Genomic DNA, 22728 nt, shown 5'->3' on the forward strand with positions numbered 1-22728 from the left:
TTCATGGTTACTTGGTGAATTGTTTAGTCTACAAAATGTCATATAATAGTGGAAAAACAGCCTTCACAACTTCCCAGGACCCAAGCTGACATATTTCAATCGCTTGTTTTGTCCAAATAACAGTCCAAAATAATAAACAATTAATCGATTATCAAATATTTTGCAGATTACTTTTTGTTGATTGTCTAATTGATTAATGGACCAAGCATTTCGGCAGCTGTTTGTCGTATGACAGACAACACGTGACATGTAGGCCTTCCAGTTTGATGTGATCATTTGTTCCTCTCTATGTCTTTCTCAGTCATAAGTCAATCGAGGATTTATACAGCTCCCTTGATCCATTGCCCTCTGCACACCTGCGTGGTTGGCATCCTTAAATGTGGGTTTAACTAAGCTATAATGAAAGCAGGAGGCTCCAGCAGACAATTAGTTGACCCCCACATACATGACCTTGTTCTGACCCCATGGCCCTTATTACTTGAACCACTTCTGTGCGTGGCCCACAGTTTAATCCTGACTGATCAATACCTTAAAGGCATCTTAATGTCCCAGAAAAGCTTTTGGTCTGTTTATTTCGGTGGAGGCCAACAGTATAGCTTGCTGTAATAGTATGAATTAGTATTGAATGTAATTCAGATTAAATTAATTTGAACCACTGTACAATTAAGAAGGATGCTTTAGGGTCTAAGTTTCATTCATCATGCAGACTGTGTACGGTTGAAACAGCCTCTAAATATCTCACTTTGGATTATACTTAAACAAATTAGGAGCAGATTATTAGATGTTACTGTAAAAAATCAGTATTGAGATCAAATGTATTGACTAATATAAACCAGGCTTTGCATGCCTGCTGCTGTCTTGCTGCATATCTGTGGAAGTTGGGAAAAAAAATTGGCAGGATTTCCTCCTGCAGTTTTTTTCCCTGGCCACAGTGTTTCCTCTAGCATCGATCTATTACTCATGCTGCTTGTTGACGTTGCCAGTTTGCTGTCACATGCGTGGTGATATAAGATGGTCTTTTTTATCCCAGCTGTCTTTGCTCTAACTTTGGATTACAGATCTTGGTGAGACAAGATCGCTGTCGCAGTGACCAAGGTCATGTTATTGTTGGTAGATGAGGTGAAAATAAGTGCATTGTATTAGTATGTTCATTATTATGCAGTGTACTGGTGATAGGCAACTGATGTCAGTCAACAGTACTGCTACTACAGTACTACCCATAGCTGCGGAAACTATTCTGGCTGTTTTTGGGCATATCAGAATCTAGTTTATTTGATAGTTTTAGAATTGTTTCATTTATTTGTTATTGATTTGGACTGTGTTTAGGTTGTCCTTGAGTGCCCTTTTAAGTTGTTTTGAGGATGTTTATCAATGATTATCAATTTTATTTATGATTTTATAATCACATTTTTGTTTAGATATGATTTTGTGATAGATATTATCTTGTCATTTTATCTTCTAAGTCTGTAACTCATCATTATCGCTGCCTATCTTTGCTAGGACATTGAAATAGATAGTGGTTTAAATCTAAAGGAGGCTCTCCAGGTTGAACCTGTAATTGTAAGTGTAAAGTTATTTATTTTTGCCGCTTGACGGCAGTGCAACAAGCTGTGAATACAACACTGATATACCCGTATAGAGTTGATATAGTGTACGTGTTAGCAAATGGTTGCTTATTAGCAAGGTGTGGAAAAAATATTTTGTGTGATGATTTTGTGTTTGTCAATGAAGTAACCATACTGTTACATTTTTTTCGCGAGCAGGAAGGATCAAATACTGGAAAATATCTTTCTATATTTTATGTATACATTTAGAAGGCAGTGTTTAGGCACACATAATTCACTAAAATCAAACACTGTCACAAACGAGAGGTTCATGTTTTATTCCAGAGGATATATTATATTACAATCGGTTTCAAATGATTTTATAGGATCAACATAAATGTTAGCTTCTTCAACAGGCTAACATCACCTGCACTTTATGTAACGTCAACCATGTTTTATTTTTTAGATAATTTAGCATTTTATTTCTTTCACACCTAACACACAACAAGAAAGAATATTTAGCTACCTGGAAAAAAACATGATGTTAGGTAGCATGCTAGTAATAGATCTAACAGATCACACTGGCTGTGGGTTTCGTTATGTTTTTTTAGTTGTTATTTAAAATGTTACAGCGGACAAATTTCAGAAGAAAATGATTCTTGAAAATGACGCTTGTATTTTTCGTTGCAATGGCATTGAGCTGTTTTCTCTTTATTATCTGATATTTCTCCAGGGATCATTTTTGTGCTTTTCAAATCAGGTTCAATTAAAGTTACATTTGTACAAATATTCATGAAGGCCATAAAGTGATGTTAAGCTTGGCTTTTTTCTTTAATTAGTTTGGTTCTCTCGTAATCATTATTTTTACACTGATTACATTTGAATTACATTTACTCAAAATTGAAGAGGTGAAAGAATAAAGAAACACAGCAGGTCAATTAAAAAAGCTTTGCCACTTTTTCCCCTTTAATGTACAGAGTCTTACAAATTTTTCATGTAGTGCTATGTCGCTGATTACCGTCTACAGTACAAGCAAACAAGCTAGCAAGGCTACTGAAAACACAAAAACCAGGCTACTGATGCCTTCAGTGGTCTCGTCGTTAACATGGCCCTCACCTTGCAGATCGCAGCGGTCTGTCAAGGGGCTCCCCTGTGTCCCTTTGGGGTTGCACAGAGATAAAGGGATAATTCTCTGTATAGGTTTATCACTACGAGGGGCATTAGACATAGTTATTTGAGTCAATGTTAATAATAAAAAATATTAATAAGAGTAGCTTTATGTTAAATTAAAATAGATAAATAAACTACTAGTGCTATTTATTCTCCCACCGCTGCGATAATGAGTATCCTGCTTTTAATTTTTATTTATTTTAATTTTTATTTAATTTATTTTCTTCAGAAATCAGGTGACAGCTTTCCGATTTGTTCAGTGAATCACAATAGTCAACCTCATGTAAATGAGATCTACTGGGTGCCTGCACAGCCCTCCTGACAATGCTTGCAATCTCATTCATTTCATCACTCCCCCCTCTATTGATATTGGTGTTCCATATTCAGCGTTTTATTACTTATCACCATGCAGTTCTTCATATCAGCCCTTGTGAGGTGATCAAGGAGGAGAGTTTTACTCTTGCAGGGAGGCATCTCTACTTTGTTCTTTTATCTCGTGCACACGTATGAAAAGGGCCAGAGGGAAAAAGACAATGCTGTCTGCTTTAACTCATCTCACTGCGTGACACTGAGGTATCAGGCACCGGCAGAGGAGAGAGAATATTTTATCTGACATTGTCACTCTGTAGAAACCTCAGGGAGGCCGAGGCTGCTGTGACACACTTGGTGGTCAGCAGCACTGCATATGATTATGACAGCTCTGCTAGACTCTCCACAAGTCTATGTGTTACAATGAAACAAAGTGTTCATGATAGCAGTGTGGTCTCTGTGTCTATTGTCATGTTTTTAATCAACTTAATTTAGCTGTAAAAATAAGATAATATTAGAAAGCCATTATAGGTTTTTGTAGAAATCGATTTCCTTTTGCAAATCATTAATCACAATCTTTGTTTTCCTCAGGTCGTTACTATTCATGTGGACTTGGAACAGCATCTCATGAAGTACGATACAACGCATTTGCCTCATCCATTCTCCAGATGACAAAAATTGTGTTTAAAAGTCCCCGATTGATTTGTATTAAATAGCAAGAGGGGGGAAACATGGGGGCATTATTGTTTCACTTGATTGCTGTTTTTGTGGCTGTCCACATGATTCACTGCCAAACAGTTTGCAGCAGACAAGCTTCACTTGAATGGCACCTTAAACAACACACAATCCAAATGAATTGGACTCTCATAGGAAACACCTGTAAGAGCGTTTCTGAGTGTTGGGATTCTCAGAGGGGAGGGGAGTCAACTGAGCACACCTTCAACTTCCCACAGATATGCCCACTTCAGCTGCAATATGGAGACAAACTGCTGATGTCTGCTGATGAAACACTGAAGTCATATGGCATCAGACTCCTCAATGTGTCAAAAGATAACTTTGAAAGCTGTTCCACAAGTGGACAAATAAAAGATCAGTTTCTCTTCCCCCACAATATAAATGAAAGTGAGCAAGTTGAGGCCAAGTGGCTCGTCCCGGGTCATCATTACTTCATTGCTCTGCATGAAGGAGACATGCAGCTGTGCAAGCTCGGCTTAAGGCTCAATGTGTCTGTAAAAACACAACTTTGCCAGGGTTCTCCTCTGCTTCGACTTTGTTCTGGAAGCGGTATTTGTCAAACAGGCCTCTGGGAAGGTGCATACCACTGTCGATGCCACCACCACTACTCTGGGAGGTTTTGTGAAAAGTCTGATGTTTGTTTGGATAACCCTTGTGAAAACAAAGGAGTCTGTTTGAGTAATGGATCCACAGATCCAAACCACAGAACATATAAATGTCTGTGTCCTCCACATTTTACAGGTAAGGATAAAAGCAACTGATCCCATTGGTTGAACTCTCTTAACTTATTTGAATTGGAACTAGATCAAAACCATCTAAAAATACACTTCATTGTTTTTATCTCTGTTGTACAATGAAATCGCTTTAAATCAGATGTTATTTGATGTACTGAGTTATGTCGGGATCTCCCCGGAGAAACCCATCATGTTTGTATATTTTGTGTAATCTGATTGATGCATTAGACAAAATTTTACTCTCAGAATAGTTGTAAAATAAACTTAAAATGTAATGAAAGCCGCCTTCCCAATTATATATTTATTAAATTATTGTTATTCAGCTCACTCGCATGTAATGCAAACAGAATTAATATTAAAACATCTCGCATTTCAAATGACTTCTTTCTTAATCTATTTGCTGCCAACAACTCTCTCTCTCTCTGCAGCAGTATTATCCACAGCAATGATTTAATTTTTAATTTTTTCAATTAGAAATTCAAATTCAAAAATCAGCTAGCTCTGTGCTTCATAATACTTCATAATCCGGGAATATCTTGTTTTTATCTCTGTGTGTTTCTGTGTATTAGTCAACTGACTTGCCATTTGTTCTAGGGGTTAACTGCTCTGAAGTTGTCGGGAAAGAAAACTGTGACAGAATTTGTAAAAATGGGACGTGCGTTCAAGTGTTGCCTGCCTCCTTCAAATGCATCTGTAACACAGCATTCTCTGGTAAGCAGCTCTTATTCAGCTGGTAGTTGGTATAATATAGATGACTTGTCTGTCACTATGACAATGCAAACATAATCTTTGAATGTAATTGTACCACCTTGATCCCAAATGAAACACAACCAATCAGTTTGGTCATAATGCTATTTACCAAAGGCACTGGGAAAGATTTTGCTGCATCCCAGTTCCATATGCACAACCATGTCATTTGCCTCAAAGGGGCAACTCTCTTTGGAAAAGGTCAAAGCTGAAAACTGCAAAAGCCATATATCTTTTAAAGATCAGCATTTCCTTATGGGCTTTGAACCTCATCCCACTTGCTGTTATATTTGTCATCATAATTTATGAAGCGGCCACTTCAAATCAAATACCTCATGTTACGACCAGTGACATGCCGTTGTAAAAAGCCAGGGCTTAACTGCTGGCTAACTGAGCATGTCGCAGTTGATAAAACAAAGGTTTACAGCAATCAATTAAATTTGTAATGTATTGTATATTGTTTCTGCTGAGCATATTAAATCAGAACTTTGATACTACTCAACTTCTGTGAGCCTGCTAGAAAAAAGAATGGCATGGCTAAAACACAACATTCATTTTTATTTTTTTCATGTTTCATAATTGAATGTACCCTGGTTTAAGAAGGTGGAGCAGATCTAAAAATCTCATTCATGGTAGTGTTCAATATTAGATTTCTAAATTCTGCATAAATCATGCTTGTGCTCATGGTTTTGGTGGTCTGTTCATGTCAAGTCATTGCTAAAGTAAGCTAATACCTCTCCCCATGAATTATTTACAAAAGAGAATCAGACACAATTGTAACGTATTTTTCATTGGCTGCCAAATTGTGTTTCTTGCCATGTGATTTAGACAAGTTACCGGAGGCTCATGTACTAGCATTGAGTGGCACTCGTGATCTGGTGAGCTTGTTTATGAGACATTACCGTTTCACCCATGATTTAGGTAATGAGTCTCATTTGCTCCAGTAACGTACAGTGAGGTTAATGGGTATCACACACAAATGGGTTACAAGACCTGGATACTTCTCTGGTTGCCCTGGATATCACTGTCTGCCGTAAAAGCAAGCCTGCAATGAACTTTCTGGAATAAAAACTCCAGGTGGCTCTTCACATTGATTCATTGTTTTGTTTGGAGCACAATTTGTCCTCGCAGCATTCTTGAAGTGTCATAGCTTTGCCTTTCGAGTCCAGCCCACGCTTTCAGCTTATTATTTTGGAGAAGTGGTTTCAAGGTTACTTCCAGTGCTGTCTGGCTTCCTTTTTTTTTTTTTTTTTTTTTACAAGAGCAGATTAAGCCCATACAGTAGAAGAATAAAGTACAGCACAAGGAGTGGAGGGTAGTATTAGACATTTCAGACAACAACTCCAAACTTGTTTAACATTTAAAAGAGCAGATTACAAGATAACAACAATATAATTTTGTCTTCATCCTCTTGTATGTAGTGAATGCCAAATGCATGCTGAATTGAATGCTGGATGTTTATAATCAGATAAAGGACATGTATTATGGTCAGCAAAGAGTTTGTTTGTTGATTATCAAGGAAACATTGAATTACCAGATTGTATGTCAAAGCAATCTCATATGAACTTTGAACTTTTTCCCCTCACTTATGACTGACATAATTCTCCGAAATTAGAAAGTGTTACACCCCCTCATTCTTTGGATTTCTTAGTCCATGGCCCTAAAACATATATGAATGTCAAATAACTGTATTAGCTTTAGCACTGTTTTGTTAATAAAATCCAAGGACTTTTAAGAGGAGCTGTAAATGATGACCTATACTGACCAGCTGAGAAACAAAAAATTGCCATTTTCTTGTCCAATGAATAAGTGATATAACAAGACATTTGGTAAAACCAAATTGTCAAAATGTCCGCCTTTTTCTGATTTTAAATGGACAATTCATATCATTCACATCAGAAACAAATTGGTGAGTTACATGCACCCTCTGCCTTTGCAGCTTTTATCTAATTTGCTTTAATTGCTGCTACTCTCTTAAGTAAGCGGACTCCTCTGGGTGCTTTCGCATTGTCATGGTGTCCTGCTGTCCCATCAGCTTCTTGGGAGTTCTGTGGAGCTTGTGCTTCCTCTACCTCCTTGCTGCAGTTGCCTCATTAATCAACTGGAAGTTAGTGGCTGCTCCAGCACTGGCTGCCCTCATAGGCCAAAGTCTATGCGCACAGAATAATGAGCCAAACTCAAGGGACATTTCAAATGAGATTTTCTTTTGATTTGACTCTCCTCTGCACTGCCTCTAGAGTATTTGTTGCAAGGCATTACCATCTTTATAGGGCTATTTCCGTTTGGTATAAGGAGTTAATTGTTTTTACAATCTTCTTGGTAGTAATATCACATTTTAAAAGTTTAATTTGGAATATATATACTCATAGTCATTACCCTTGTTAAACAATTTAATTAGATACTGACACAATGTTGTTTCTTTATGTATGTGCATAATCATTGCAATAATAAGGGTGTTTGAGATGAACAGATCTGTGGTAGACATAAATGCCCGCACAAATACAAATGATTGTATAAAAGGAATAGTTAAATTATACCATGCATGGTCTAAACTAAAATGATCACATATTAGGAAATTCTCTCTTGAGTGCAGAGAGTGCTGCAACCATGATCTATGTCATAAATATATGTGACATTATATATGTAAGATGGAAGTGTTCCTAAAAATGTATTAGTTTGTGTTGGCGCAACTTTTAGTGGACCAGTTATGAAAACTCAATTTCTGGTGGGAAATGAGTTGAGGAAAAAGCAAGCCCTGAAGTTGTACACAGTAAGATTGATGCCCACAGAGGAGGCTATGAGGAGCCTCTGGGACATGAGCACTTGTATCAGCAGGGGGATTAAAGAAAATATGCAAAGAAAGAGTCACTGGAAAGATAAATGTGTAGGCACCTTGTGAAAAACACAAAAATGAAAACCCTCACTGGGGAATAACATCACATTTTATTCACCTTGAACCTCTAGTGAATTCAGTCTAATTTTATCCTTTGCATACAATGTCACTACAGCATTACCCTGTCTCTGGTTAAGCTGCTGGTGGTGAAAGTGTTGTGGTACTGCAGTATTTAGAAAACTACTGGCTACAGCTTAGTTCAGAATTACTTTATCTCTGAAAATGCTTATGAACTGGGCTGCAGCACTGACTACTTAGTTTACAGTTCAGGGAAAATCCTCCATGAAAATCGTTTATACATCTTTATGATGACTTTCCTTTTATAACTGTACTTGGTACAGAGGTATCGACTTATTTTTTTACTTAGTGTACATACGGAATCGAAATATCACACTTTCCAAGTTGGGAACTGTTTATCTGTCTGTGTGAACTGACTCATTATTTCACTCCATATTTCAAATGATCAATATATACCAACTGTTGCATATTACAGTATAGAATGCTACAAAAGTAGTAAAGTGTAAAAGATTATAGATAATAAAAATAAAATAAGATCAAATAAAATACAAATAGACAAATGTATATATATATATATATATATATATATATATATATATATATATATATATATATATATATATATATATATATATATGTGTGTGTGTGTATGTAAACTTTGTCCTTCACCCTCCGCGGGTGGTCTCATCCTTCGAGCTCGGGTCCTCTACCAGAGGCCTGGGAGCTTGAGGGTTCTGCGCAGTATTTTTGCTGTTCCCAGTACTGCGCTCTTCTGGACCGAGATGTCTGGTGTTCTTCCAGGGATCTGCTGTAGCCACTCCTCCAGTTTGGGGGTCACTGCCCCGAGTGCTCCAATGACCACGGGCACCACTGTTGCCTTCAACTTCCAGGCCTTCTCCAGCTCTTCTCTGAGCCCTTGGTACTTCTCTAGTTTCTCATGTTCCTTTTTCTGATGTTGCCATCGCTTGGTATCGCCACATCAACCACAACGGCTTTCCTCTGTTGTTTGTCAACCACCACGATGTCAGGCTGGTTCGCCATTACCATTCTGTCAGTCTGGATCTGGAAGTCCCACAGGATCTTGGCTCGGTCATTCTCTACCACCTTTGGAGGTGTTTCCCACTTTGACCTCGGGTTTCCAGTCCATACTCAGTGCAGATGTTCCTGTACACTATGCCAGCTACTTGGTTATGGCGCTCCATGTATGCTTTTCCTGCCAGCATCTTACACCCTGCAGTTATGTGCTGGATTGTCTCAGGGGCCTCTTTGCACAGCCTACACCTTGGGTCTTGTCTGGTGTGGTAGATCTGGGCCTCTATTGCTCTGGTGCTCAGGGCCTGCTCCTGTGCAGCCATGATGAGTGCCTCTGTGCTGTCCTTTAATCCAGCCCGCTCTAGCCATTGGTAGGACTTCTTGATATCAGCCACTTCAGTTATGTTCCGGTGGTACATCCCATGTAGGGGTTTGTCCTCCCATGATGGTCCTTCCTCCAGCACGTCTTCCTCTGTTCTCCATTGCCTGAGACATTCCCTGAGCACGTCATCTGTTGGGGCCTTATCTTGGATGTACTTGTGGATCTTGGATGTTTCATCCTGGATAGTGGCTCTCACACTCACTAGTCCATGGCCGCCTTCCTTACGGCTAGCGTACAGTCTCAGGGTGCTGGATTTGGGATGGAACCCTCCATGCATGGTGAGGAGCTTTCGCGTCTTAACGTCTGTGGTCTGTATCTCCTCCTTTGGCCATCTTATTATTCCCGCAGGGTATCTGATCACTGGCAGGGCGTAGCTGTTTATTGCCTGGGCTTTGTTCTTGCCATTGAGCTGACTTCTTAGGACTTGCCTTACTCGTTGGAGGTATTTGGCCGTTGCCGTCTTCCTTGTTGCCTCTTCGAGGTTGCCATTTGCCTGTGATATTCCAAGGTACTTGTAACCATCCTCAATGTCTGCTATTGTTCCTTCTGGGAGTGAGACCCCTTCTGTGTGGACTACCTTCCCTCTCTTTGTCACCATTCGACTGCACTTCTCAAGCCCGAATGACATCCCAATGTCAGAGCTGTAGATCCTGGTGGTGTGGATCAGTGAGTCGATGTCCCGCTCGCTCTTAGAGTATATCTTGATGTCATCCATGTAGAGGAGGTGACTGATGGTGGCCCTGCTCTGAGTCGGTATCCATAGCCAGTCTTGTTGATTATTTGGCTGAGGGGTTCAGACCTATGCAGAACAGCAGTGGGGACAGAGCATCTCCTTGGTATATGCCACATTTGATGGATACTTGTGCAAGTGGCTTACCATTGGCCTCAAGGGTGGTTTTCACAGCCTCAACGAGTTCGCAATGAAGTCCCTTAGAGTCCTGTTGATGTTGTACATCTCTAAGCATTCAGTGATCCATGTGTGCGGCATTGAGTCATATGCTTTCTTGTAATCAATCCAGGCAGTGCACAGGTTGGTGTGTCGGGCTCTGCAGTCTTGGGTGACTGTTCTGTCAACCAGGAGTTGGTGTTTGGCTCCTCTGGTTCCTCTGCCAATGCCCTTCTGTGCTTTGCTCATGTATTGATCCATGACTATATATATATATATATATATATATATATATATATATATATATATATATATATATATATATATATATATATATAGGAAGAGATACAGACCATAGACGTTAAGGCACGAAAGCTCCTCACCATGCATGGAGGGTTCCATCCCAAATCCAGCACCCTGAGACTGTACGCTAGCCGTAAGGAAGGCGCCCGTGGACTAGTGAGTGTGAGAGCCAGGATGAAACATCCAAGATCCACAAGTACATCAAAGATAAGGCCCCAACAGATGACGTGCTCAGTGAATGTCTCAGGCAGTGGGGAACAGAGGAAGACATGCTGGAGGAGGGACCATCATGGGAGGACAAACCCCTACATGGGATGTACCACCGGAACATAACTGAAGTGGCTGATATCAAGAAATCCTACCAATGGCTAGAGCGGGCCAGACTGAATGACAGCACAGAGGCACTCATCATGGCTGCACAGGAGCAGGCCCTGAGCACCAGAGTGATAGAGGCCCAGATCTACTACACCAGACAAGACCCAAGGTGTAGGCTGTGCAAAGAGGCCCCTGAGACAATCCAGCACATAACTGCAGGGTGTAAGATGCTGGCAGGGAAAGCATACATGGAGCGCCATAACCAAGTGGCTGGCATAGTGTACAGGAACATCTGCACGGAGTATGGACTGGAAACCCCATGGTCAAAGTGGGAAAATGAAGGTGGTAGAGAATGACCGAGCCAAGATCCTGTGGGACTTCCAGATTCAGACTGACAGAATGGTAATGGCGAACCAACCAGACATCGTGGTGGTGGACAAACAGCAGAGGAAAGCCGTTGTGGTTGACGTGGCAATACCAAGTGATGGCAACATCAGGAAAAAGGAACATTAGAAACTAGAGAAATACCAAGGGCTCAGAGAAGACCTGGAGAAGGCTTGGAAGGTGAAGGTGACAGTGGTGCCCGTGGCCATCGGAGCACTCGGGGCAGTGACCCCCAAACTGGAGGAGTGGCTACAGCAGATCCCTGGAAGAACACCAGACATCTCGGTCCAGAAAAGTGCAGTGCTAGGAACAGCAAAGATACTGTGGACCCAAGCTCGAAGGATGAGACCACCCACGGAGGGTGAAGGACGAAGTTTTTTTTTTTGTATATACATATACATATGTTCATGGCCATGTTCCATACTAATTTAAGTCAACACAAGAACTGAACTTCATCGCTCATCCGTATCCTGATGTAAACATTATTTCCTTGTGCTGCATAACATCTTGGTGGTTTTAATTATTTTCCAGTCGGTGTGGTTTGTTCGCTTCAGTGTGATCGTTTTTGAAATGGGCATTTAGTTTCTACTCAGCAGTATATCATCAATCAGAGGCCAACATACAATTCTGACAGCAATGATGCTATGTACAGTTAGTCTTGCATTTAGTTTAATTGTGAGAATATTTGCTTAAATTGTATACATGCATAGTGACAAGAAGTGGCCCTGCAAATGCTTCCATCCTGTGTAATTATTGATAAAACACATCAATCACCCCTTCTTCCATGGATTATAAATCATGTCAGTCATGTCTTTTCAGGCATAAACTTGCTCAAATTGCTTTGAAGCTATTTTTATACCTGCCCCATGTTACTTTCCATGTTCACCATTTGGGGTTTAATAGGGGTTGACAGGCTTTTACACATTATAGTTTCTAGACATAAATACAATTCCCACAGTCTGAATAAAAGTGCAGTAATTTTGCGTTTTCTATTTTGCAGGCCCACCTTGTGAGAAGAGGAAAACCACCTGTGATCCAAATCCATGCCGAAATGATGGTGTATGTGAAGAGAGCCCAAAAGGATTTGTTTGTCATTGTCCAGAAAAATTCAGGGGCCTCTACTGTGATTCCCGAGTTGACTTTGATTGCATGTCATACGCATGTCAGGAGGAACAACTTTGCAGGGAGCGTGTGAGGACTTAATTTCCCTTATTTTATTTTTTTTATCTCAGTGGGACATAAACAAGAAATGGCACATGAAAATTAATATAGTGTCTTGAAACAAGATAAAATGGCTTCATTCTGAAGGCTCCAACAGCAATTAATATTTCCTCCTGAAGATGAGCTAAGGGAAAGAGTGTTTGCTTCCTCTAGCATTTTGATTGAATGACCCAGTACATACTTAAGTGCCAGTTTGAAATTGCTCTCATCAAAAGCTTTTTGTAATTGGATGCCTGCTGCAAATTTCACCTGTCACTGGAAATGCTACTGTGGTCATACATTTTGCAAATGCAGTGGTGTTTCTAATATTCTCGAGGATACACTAGAGAAAATACAGTAATGATCTAATTGTCTTTCTCTGACCTTTTGTTTTGTTCATTACAGTTTGCCAAGTGCTCTACACACCACCTAAGAATACCAGAGTAGCCTAGACTAAAAGGGACATTTATCAAAATAATGTCTGATATTGCTGCAGCTTGACATAGATATTTTTTATAGGAGCTTAATGTGAAATTCAAATCTCTTTAATTTTGGATTACAAGACCATTAGCATTTATTAGCCTCTTGTGATATCTAAAACATATATAAAACCTATTATTTACTTGCCTACTTAGATTTGATTATATATAATAGTAGACATCAGTAACAAATAATAATGTGAGTCAATCAAGGCATAATTTTATCATTACAGTGAATTGCTCTTTTATTGATAATGTTCCTACAGCTAGTGATCTTATGTACCTTTATGTAATCTAACCCTGTTTTCCCAAGCGGACAGGTGACCTGGTTTGTTCTGCCTCTGTATGCAGGCCTCTGAATGTGTCTGTGCAGATGGTAATGTGGTCCCAGCATGCAGGATGCAGCAGAATCTGTGCAGCCCATCACCATGTCTCAACAATGCCACCTGTGTGTCCAGGGGAAATGATTATGTCTGCAGGTGAAGCACATACAGGGATCTAATAGAGGCCACTCTCATAGTCCCCTTTCCAGATGATTGGAATGTCTTGTGAATGTGTTTCCCACTGAGAGTGAATATGGGTCTTTTATTCTTTTTCCACCTTTTAATGTGATTAGAATTTACATTTTACTTAAAAGCTCTTGGACTAATACATACCTGTCTGGCAGAACTCAAGCATCATTATTGGCTGGTGATGTTCTATATTTTTCTTTTTGTCAACAAATTCTATGTAAATACCAAAACCGACAATTAATTGATCCTGCTTGCAGGTATTGTCTGTGTATCCAAAGCCTGATGTAGCTTTTCCCTCTGTGCCATAGAACTCCATTGTTGTCCCAAAACCAGAAAAGAAAAAAGAAAAAAAAAACACTCAGTGAGCCCCAATGTGTCCACTGGATGACTCGATACCATGAACATGGGAACTGTATGTTATTTTGAGTCAGTCCTACATACAGTAAACCGTCCTGTAGCTGTAAATACTGACTTGCACACCAAATGTGTATTCATCCCAGTTAAGTAGCATTTGCTAAAAACTACAGTGCCCAGCTGTTTTAGGAAATTATGTGGCTTTAACACTATGCACTTTTTTAGGAGGAACAAATGGGCTTAGAGCAAAGTGCAAAGCAGGGTTGGGAATTTGGAAAATATTGAGATACGGACTAGCACATTGTTAGTTTAGGTTTTTTCATTGGTTTTCTGACATAAAAGTGTTATAATGCCATATATAATACCACATCCATCTTCTAAATAAAAGAGGACATTGGTCAACTCTTATTCAAATTGTTTTGAAAAAAATTGTTTTCAACAAAGCAATCTTACAAACCTTCTCGGATGATATAAGCTTCTGCTAGATCACAGTCTGATGCTCTCTAGATTATTTTATCATCACACTGAAACCTGTTTTCAACACAGGCTAAAACTCCTGCTAGTGCTTATACTGCTAGTCCATATCTAAACTTGTAGTCTAGATATAAGATATAAGTATAGAAGTTGTACAGTTGTAGAAATACCTTGAAATATGACTGTATAATATATTTTTTAACCAAACACCCTTTCTAACACACAAGATGATCTTAACAAACATGATAGAAATGTTTTTTGGTGACTCACTATTGGGATTTATATGAAAATGTTTTCAGGTCCAGGTTTCTGAATCCAACAGTATATGACCATTATAAGAGAAGTTAATTCAGTGAAGTGTATATTTGCCATATTAGACAGTACAATCAGTAAGGAGTGGGATTTTTATAGTTGTAGGAAAGTATAATCTGTGATTTATAATGGACCTTAATTTGTCTTAATGTGCTAACTCCACCCATTGGCAACCCAGGTCATAAAAATTGGAAGAATAATTTGCACACACTATCTCACCCACGTCCGTATCACAAACAGGTCATGTAGAAAACAAAATTATAACCCCATGTATCTTGTAAAAGAAAAAAATATGGCTTGTTAGTGCTCAAGGCTCAGGGTGAATTGATTTTGATGACACTGACCTCCTCTTAACAGATGTCTGAGAGGGTTTTCCGGGAAGAATTGTGAAGAAATAATTGACTACTGCAGGCTGCTCAATATCAGCTGTCTAAATGAGGGATTGTGCTTGAGGATAACTGGTGGATATCAGGTAAGTAATTCAATGTTTCAGTCTAAATGAAATACTCCTAAACCCACAAAATACGACTCATGCTGCACCTTAATTACAGTACGAACACACAGTGAACACATTCATAAGCAGAGCAGTGATACATACAATAAATCTTTTCTTTTTCAGTAGTGAGACTTTTTGCAATTGCTAAATTTGACTTTAAGATAAAAAAAATTATAATGAGAGAAGCCCATTCTTTGCTTTTGCATTTGATTGTAGTGCAAGAGTTTGAATGAAGAGAGTGTATGATATACTGTGTGTGACACTGGTATATGATAAACAACAGCCTTTCCTGTTTGTTGCATGATTTATGAGTGTCATTTATTTACATTTCAGCATGTAATAGTTTTCAAAGACTAAATAATGTGATTTATTTTCACGGATTGACTATAAATTGGATTGATTTTACTGAATGCTTCAGACTGGCAGCTACAATGTGAAGTTCTTATTTGTCTTTGAATACATAAAATTTCAAACAGAGTGCAAATGGACAGATATAGTCTACTGAACGCTTCTGGTTTTTAACATAAAATAGGCTACTGCATGTCACAGCATAAAAGGTCTGTCCATCTTTGGTCTCTGATTCTATGCATAAGAAAATCTGTCATTAATTGAAATAAAAAAACAAAGAGAACAACAAAAGCGTCACTGGTAGGAGATGTCTACAGACAGCAGTAATCCAATTCTAACCCATTAATCATTGTAAGTATGTGGATGCATTGCTCAGCCAGACAGGTTCTGGTCTAATTTGCCTCTCTATTGCTCAGTCTCTTCAAACGTCTGTATTTTTTATTTTTTTTACAACACCTGAGATTGCTCCATAATGCCCCATAGCTCCTAATTATTCTCCATCAGTCTTGTTCCATTAGACCATTGAGAGTGTTCTTAATCTAAAATCCACTTTTAGATGCTTGGTGTTTGTGGGGGTCAGACATAATCAAAAATTGTTGCTTACTGCAAATGGGCCATTTCTTCTTTTTATGTTTTTTATTTTTAATGTGGTTTTCCTTTGAGTATGAAAAACCATTGAGTAGTTAATTAACAGTAGCCTGCTCATTTCATGAATATGCTCTTAACAGACTAAATAAAACAAGAGGTCACATAGAACTGATTTTATCGGTAGATATACAGAGCAGTCCATTTGGACAAGAATTTGACAGTTTATCTTTGGCTCTGCAACACATTGGATTTGTAATGAAACAATTACTGAGGTTAAAGTGCTGATTTCTAACTTAAAAAGGTTGGTTCACCCAAGTAAAAAAAACAACCATTTTCTCACTTACAATACCTGTAGTGGTATAAAGCCATGCAGATAGTTTTATGTTACCTTGTTTCTCATTGTCCGTCTCTGAGATTTTTGCCTTCACCGCAATATAATTTAATTTGTGGTGATCTCAGCATTTAGAAATTACATCTAAAAAAATCAGTTGCAACTTTTATTTCCAGAAACAATGACTGATTACTCAGGATAATCCACGGATCTCATTGTCAACAGTTTCCATTTAAACTACCGTCTACACAAGAAATAGTCCCTATAGTCCCTCTCTACAATGGGGACACTCTTTCTGGAATTTAAAGATACTGCTGAATTTATTTAACATAATTTTAACAAATTCTAGTTACCTCCATCATATTGAGGTAGTGGCAGAAATACTGTATCGCAAAACCTGAGCAAATTAAACTAAAACTATCTGCGTGGGTAGATACCAGTTGAGGTAGCTGAGAAAGCTGGTCTGTTTGTAATTTGGGTGAACTGAGTTTTATTTGAGGGTGTTCACAGCCACACCAGATGAACAGTGTGCACATTGTTGCCATTTTTATTCATGCTCCCCAAGGGTAAAAAGGGATGTGATTCCTACACTGTTCACCCAATATGGAGGTGAACATCACCAAATATCCTTAAAACTGAAAGTCAACAACTTAACCCTCATAGTCATTGTTTAATTTTAAATTCAGTGTGCTGGGGTAGAGCAAATACAAAGAAAAACATATCGTTGCTCTAATACATACTCTGTGTGATAAATGTTTATATATACTGTACTGTACCCTGATACCAAAAATATTGCACTGTTTGTCTGCAGTGTGTTTGTGCCCCAGGATGGATTGGAGAGTTTTGTCAATATGTAGGCGATGCCTGCCTGATAAAACCAAACATCTGTTTGAATGGAGCCACATGCATTACAACAGGTCAGCCATCATCTCCCCCACAGTACACCTGCAAATGTCCCCTCGGCTTCACAGGTGAGATAACTTTGCTTTATTATCTGTTTTTGCCCCTTTCCATCTGTCTGTCCGTCTGTCCGTTGGCAGGATATCTCAAAGTATGGATCGATTTGTACAAACCCTTGTGGGAAGGCTGGTCATGGGGCAAGGAATGACTGATTGATGTTTGGGGAAAATCTGACATGGAACTGGTATAGCTTGACATTACATGCTGTTGGCAGAGGTTTATGTTCTGTTTTGACATTTACAGACTTTGTTGTTATGTAAACATCCTGTATATGCAATGTATGCACAATATTATGTGAAGATGTGACATAGACACGCAAAACAGGCAGTGAAGGCAGTCATTTTCTAAATATTTTTCTCTAAGACAGTGAGTCTGCAGTCTGCATTCAAGACATTTGACACAGAGAGCTCTCATGCTGAGAGCAATCCATAAATTATAAATGTTTCTATTTTGCCTTTTGTTGGTGTTTTAAGGCAGATGGCATAAAAATAGCTTAAAATCCATAAACGAGTCATGAAAAACATGTATTCCACCTAAAGTGAATAATTTGTATCATGCTAAAATAAATGCACTTATTCTATGGTCACAGAAAATACTGGTTTCTGATTGGCTGGCACGTGTCCATTAAAATTTTATGTCATATAAAAAGCTTTGCCGCCTTGTCATTATAGAAACACCTTATTGCGCATAGCTTACATAAAAGACTTTTTTAAAACAAGGAGTTCTTGCAGCAAAAGATAGTACTGGATTATAGTGGTGGATTATGGGGTGTATCAGTAGACCCAGATGCTTAAACATAACCTTGAGCACACCAAATCCCTACCTAGACCCAATCACCAACCAACTTAGTGACTATCACAAGGTGAAGCCTCTACTTTATACTTTTTATTATCTTTGCATATCAGGTAATCATTGAACTTTATTGGTTAGATAACATAAAAATGCTTGCAGTATGACTGACACGGCATTACTAGTTAATTCACTTGTTAAACTAACCATGGATTAGACTGACTACAGCTCACCTCCATTTCGCTCTGGGCTGTCAGGCTAGCTTATCATTACCTTTTATTAGCTCCATGGATGTATTATTAGAACTGGATACCCGACCTCAAGATGGCGCCTATTCAATCCATTGAGAATTGCTTGCCTAGCACATATGCCAAAAAAAGTTTCTAGCTTCCGGGTTTACTTCCGCAGATGAAAAATGTCCCTTTGTGGAGTTTTAAAAATGTTGACAATTTCTATAGTATATTGTATATTGTGTTCGGTTTAAATACAAATTAATATAATAAAAGCATTACCATGCAGTATCCCAAAATAGAGAACATATAGAGCATATATTTTTCATTGACCTTTTAAAACTTTTAAACAAGCATTCTAAACTGGTTCATTTAATATCCTGAAGCAGCGTTTGCTAATATCCATATAGCTGACATGAAGTAAACTTGGTCAAGCCTGTTCCTTAATAACACAGTGGTAACCTGTCACATCTGAGAGCAGTTTGTTTGGGGAGAGGGGGTCACATTTTGGGTTCATTCAAAGACCTCTAATACTGTACATTGATTGCACATTTGTCAGCAGGGCAACATAGTGAGGCCACTCTTTAACTGTCAGTTTTAGGTTCAAACCTCCATGTTTGCAAGCCTCTGCTCTGATTAATGTCTCAAAAGACTGAATCACAGCTCAAGGGCTGCCGTTCCATAACTGACTTCTGACCTCTGTCCACCCTGAGGAGGTGGACAAGGAAAAACAGAAACTTCCTACAGTGATCAATAGATTTTTTATTTTTAGTAGTATTAGTAGTCGTTAATTTACTGCATAGGCAACCTCAAGTAAAACTGTACCTGATGCAAAACACTTTCGGCTTGTCTAAATCCAAACATAGAAGCACCAAAACTTGCATATGCAACTTACGACACAACTGAATGTCATTAAAGTGCAAATGAATTGAAACATGACTATTTCAGGCCAGAAATCTGTGGTTGGCTTGTGATTTACAAATCACAAGCCAACCACAGATTTTAGGCAAAGGCCAGTTCTCTTGATGAAGCGATTTTATTAACCTTGAAGCTTATTTACCAGTAGCCTTGCCTGCTTGACATTTCTAAGGCCCGCTACTGATTGCATTTAATCCAAGTACTCTGGCAAACGGCTTCCTAATTAGCTGCCAGCTCGAAACATGGCCGAAACTTGTTAAGCTGTCAATACCAACTGTTCTAAAAAAACAAAGGAACAAAGGAGGGACACAAAAACAAAAAGGGTTGTTAGAGAGTATCAGATTTGAGGAAAAAAAAACAGTGTAACCCTTTTCATTTACCATGCTTTAAGAAGATTCCGAACAAATTCATAGAAACAGACAAAATCAGGTGTAATTGCTTCAAGACCACCCTGGCTGGAGACCACAAAGAAAGAAAGATACATAATTTATAGTGATGTTTTAGTAATGACAGGTTAATCTACAAGAACAGTGTGTAGTCTGCATATAGAAATCAGTACATTCCTATAAATAAGCTAAATGCTACTGTGATTTTGTCTCTTGCAGAGACCCTATAGGAGAGTCGTATAGTTTCTTTCACAGCTTTGAAGTTTTACTCCATAATAGAAGATCATGTGTGAAGCATTGCTTATCTAAACTGTTCATTCTGCCTAAGAAAGATAAAGTATCAAGAGGAATTTTCTCTTTTCATCTCTTTTACCATCATATCATACATTTATAGCATAGGAAACTCATCAGCATAATACAATATGTAAACATCTCTAAATACTGTATACTTTGTTACTTTCTCTATTCTAGACATTATTTGACAAACAAATTGACAGTGTGGAACAACACAGATTGTGATCCTTGCTGAACATACTGTATAAGGGTTATGATGGTACTGCACAGTATTATTACTTAAACAACCAGTGAATGGGATTTTTTTCTTCCACAGTGCACTCAGGTTTTGACCTATAGCGTATTTCCCCATCTAGCTTTAAGTCTGACACACTGACCTGTCAGTCAGATAAGCCCTTACATAGCACTAGATGAACACGATTTTTTCCCTCTGTTCAAAGGTGAAATCTGTTGCCAGTTCAGTAATGGAAAATTGTCTCTTACGCCATGGCAGGTCTTAGTGACTGATAGAATTCATCATTTTCTGGCATCTTGGGATTTTTGCTTTGGAATTTCGAGCCATGCAGCATAAAAGGCCAATTTAATTTCAAGCTTTTCCCAGAAACCCCACTGTACTCTATCATAGATCATAACTCAGGATACATTACTCAAGCCCTGACATTCAGGTTTCATTATTTTTTCACAGAACAACAACTTTTGGCATATATTTTGCTGGTCTATTTCTTTTTTAATTATGTGGAGAATAATATAAGACAAGACATAGAATCCACCAAAGATCCAGGAGTGAGCTTAAAAGACACATTTTGAAACCATCTGTAATTCTTCACTTGAAATGCAACGTCTTTGCATTTGAACCTGTAGATAAAAGAAGTGTTTTGCCAAAATTCAACAAAAAGAACCTTCAATTGATTGAGTTGTTTTTTTATATTTGATCATGTCTAGACTTTTAAGACATTGCAGTACAAAGCATTTTGTAACCTAAATCTCCATTTTGTATCATTAACGTTTCATAAAAAAGGCTGAAGTATTACATAATTTATTTTTATTCACAGCCATAAATGAGTGTAGGCGTTTCTCAGATTTTAGTAGGACAAATTTATATAATTTGCTGCCGTACAGCATGGCATATTTTGTATATAATGACCTGTAGCAACTACCGTGCAGATGATATTAATCATAGTGTTTGTGCTGTAGCATGAGGGTGCCGCTGTCAAGAAGGGACTTTCACTACATGTCACTGCTGCTCCGTTATTGATGATAGGACATTTTAAATTAATAACCTGCACTGGAAGACACCCACCCCCAACCACAGCATTAGAACTAGCAGCTGCTGAGGCAGCTGAGCACCAAACACATCTCCTATCAAGCAACCTGCATCCACCACCTCATCTGCGCTCTTCAGCCAGGACAGAGAACGTTATTAAGTGTGCGTTTTCTTAACAACAAAGTGAGGCTGTCCAACCAGGGGTATATTTTCTCTAACATCTCTCTTTGTGTTTCCAGGCGCTCACCACTTGAATCCTAGAGCATCTTATTAAAGGAATGTTTGTGGACTAATTGTTTCAGGGGAAAATGTGAGAAAATGTGGGGTGCAGTTGCAGGCAACTCTTAAAGGAACATTTTGAGAAATATGCATATTTGTCCAAGGTAAAAAAATAATAATCTGACTACCAACAGACTCAAGGTTGTTTGTACTCCCAGCCAGAAATAGTATAGCACATAACCCCTGTAAAACCACTTGTTATTTTTACACTTTGGGTTAAACAAACGAGATACATGTGAATTAGTGCACTTTATTAGTTGTTGGTAGTTTTTGGACAGAGCCAGGCTAGCTGTTTCCCCCTGCTTCCAGTCTTTATGCTAAGCTAAGCTAATTGGCCACTGGCTGTCCGTTCATAATTAGCGGACAGACATTCCTTTACTAAGATCCTGTTGGATTCAGATAGTGAGTCCCTGGCAGAGAAGATTTACCCCAGGCTGGTCAGGCTATTTCTTTACTGAATATGGCAAATACATAATTTTCTTGGGACCATGCACTCATACAGGAAAAGGGGCTTTTGGCAAAGTTGTATTTTATATATGCAATGCACAGGTAATGGCATATGTAATATGTTATCACTCATGAGGAGCTCTATGTGAAGATTGGAATGTGATACAAATGCAACTAATTGCAACATTTTTTACCTATTCTCAGGATCAAACTGTGAGACTGAGATCAACGAGTGTGACTCCAGCCCTTGTCAGCACAATGGCACATGCTCTGACTTGCTAGGACACTACGAATGCCAATGTCCTACAGGTATGTTGGGTTACAGTCAAAACTAGAGCTTTGTGATAACATTTAAGTGATATCTGTATTAGCTGTGGTAGCAGGCAGTACTGCAGACCTTTTAAACTTGCATGCAGTGAATGCGGCCAAAGATTCTCAAGGCCCCTCTGGCCATCTCAGTGTACACTTAAAACCAAAGGTGATTAGCCTTTGCCAGCAGGCTCCCTAGACTGTGACACATCCTGCCTGAGGAAGTTAGGCTAGGGAAATCAGGATGATTTAATTCATCACATGAATCATACTTTTTTTTACTTATATCCTGTTTACTAAAGAAAA

The 22728-nt window shown here is 38.7% G+C and overlaps 1 protein-coding gene across 3 annotated transcripts in view; it reads left to right on the top strand.

Moving 5' to 3' along the window:
- Nucleotides 1-22728, top strand: part of eys (eyes shut homolog) — a 155313-nt gene that overhangs the window by 4251 nt on the left and 128334 nt on the right. For 2 of the 3 annotated variants that reach the window (XM_044214334.1, XM_044214335.1), the window contains exons 2-8: nt 3615-4499; nt 5087-5203; nt 12453-12643; nt 13483-13610; nt 15141-15255; nt 17358-17517; nt 22318-22422. In XM_044214334.1, the coding sequence (XP_044070269.1) occupies nt 3755-4499; nt 5087-5203; nt 12453-12643; nt 13483-13610; nt 15141-15255; nt 17358-17517; nt 22318-22422 (1561 nt within the window). In that variant the 5' untranslated portion in view covers nt 3615-3754. The remainder of the gene's footprint in view (nt 1-3614; nt 4500-5086; nt 5204-12452; nt 12644-13482; nt 13611-15140; nt 15256-17357; nt 17518-22317; nt 22423-22728) is intronic. The other variant, XM_044214336.1, reaches the window with a different exon arrangement.

Source organism: Siniperca chuatsi, linkage group LG11 (genome assembly GCF_020085105.1).
Source record: "Siniperca chuatsi isolate FFG_IHB_CAS linkage group LG11, ASM2008510v1, whole genome shotgun sequence".
NCBI lineage: Eukaryota > Metazoa > Chordata > Actinopteri > Centrarchiformes > Sinipercidae > Siniperca > Siniperca chuatsi.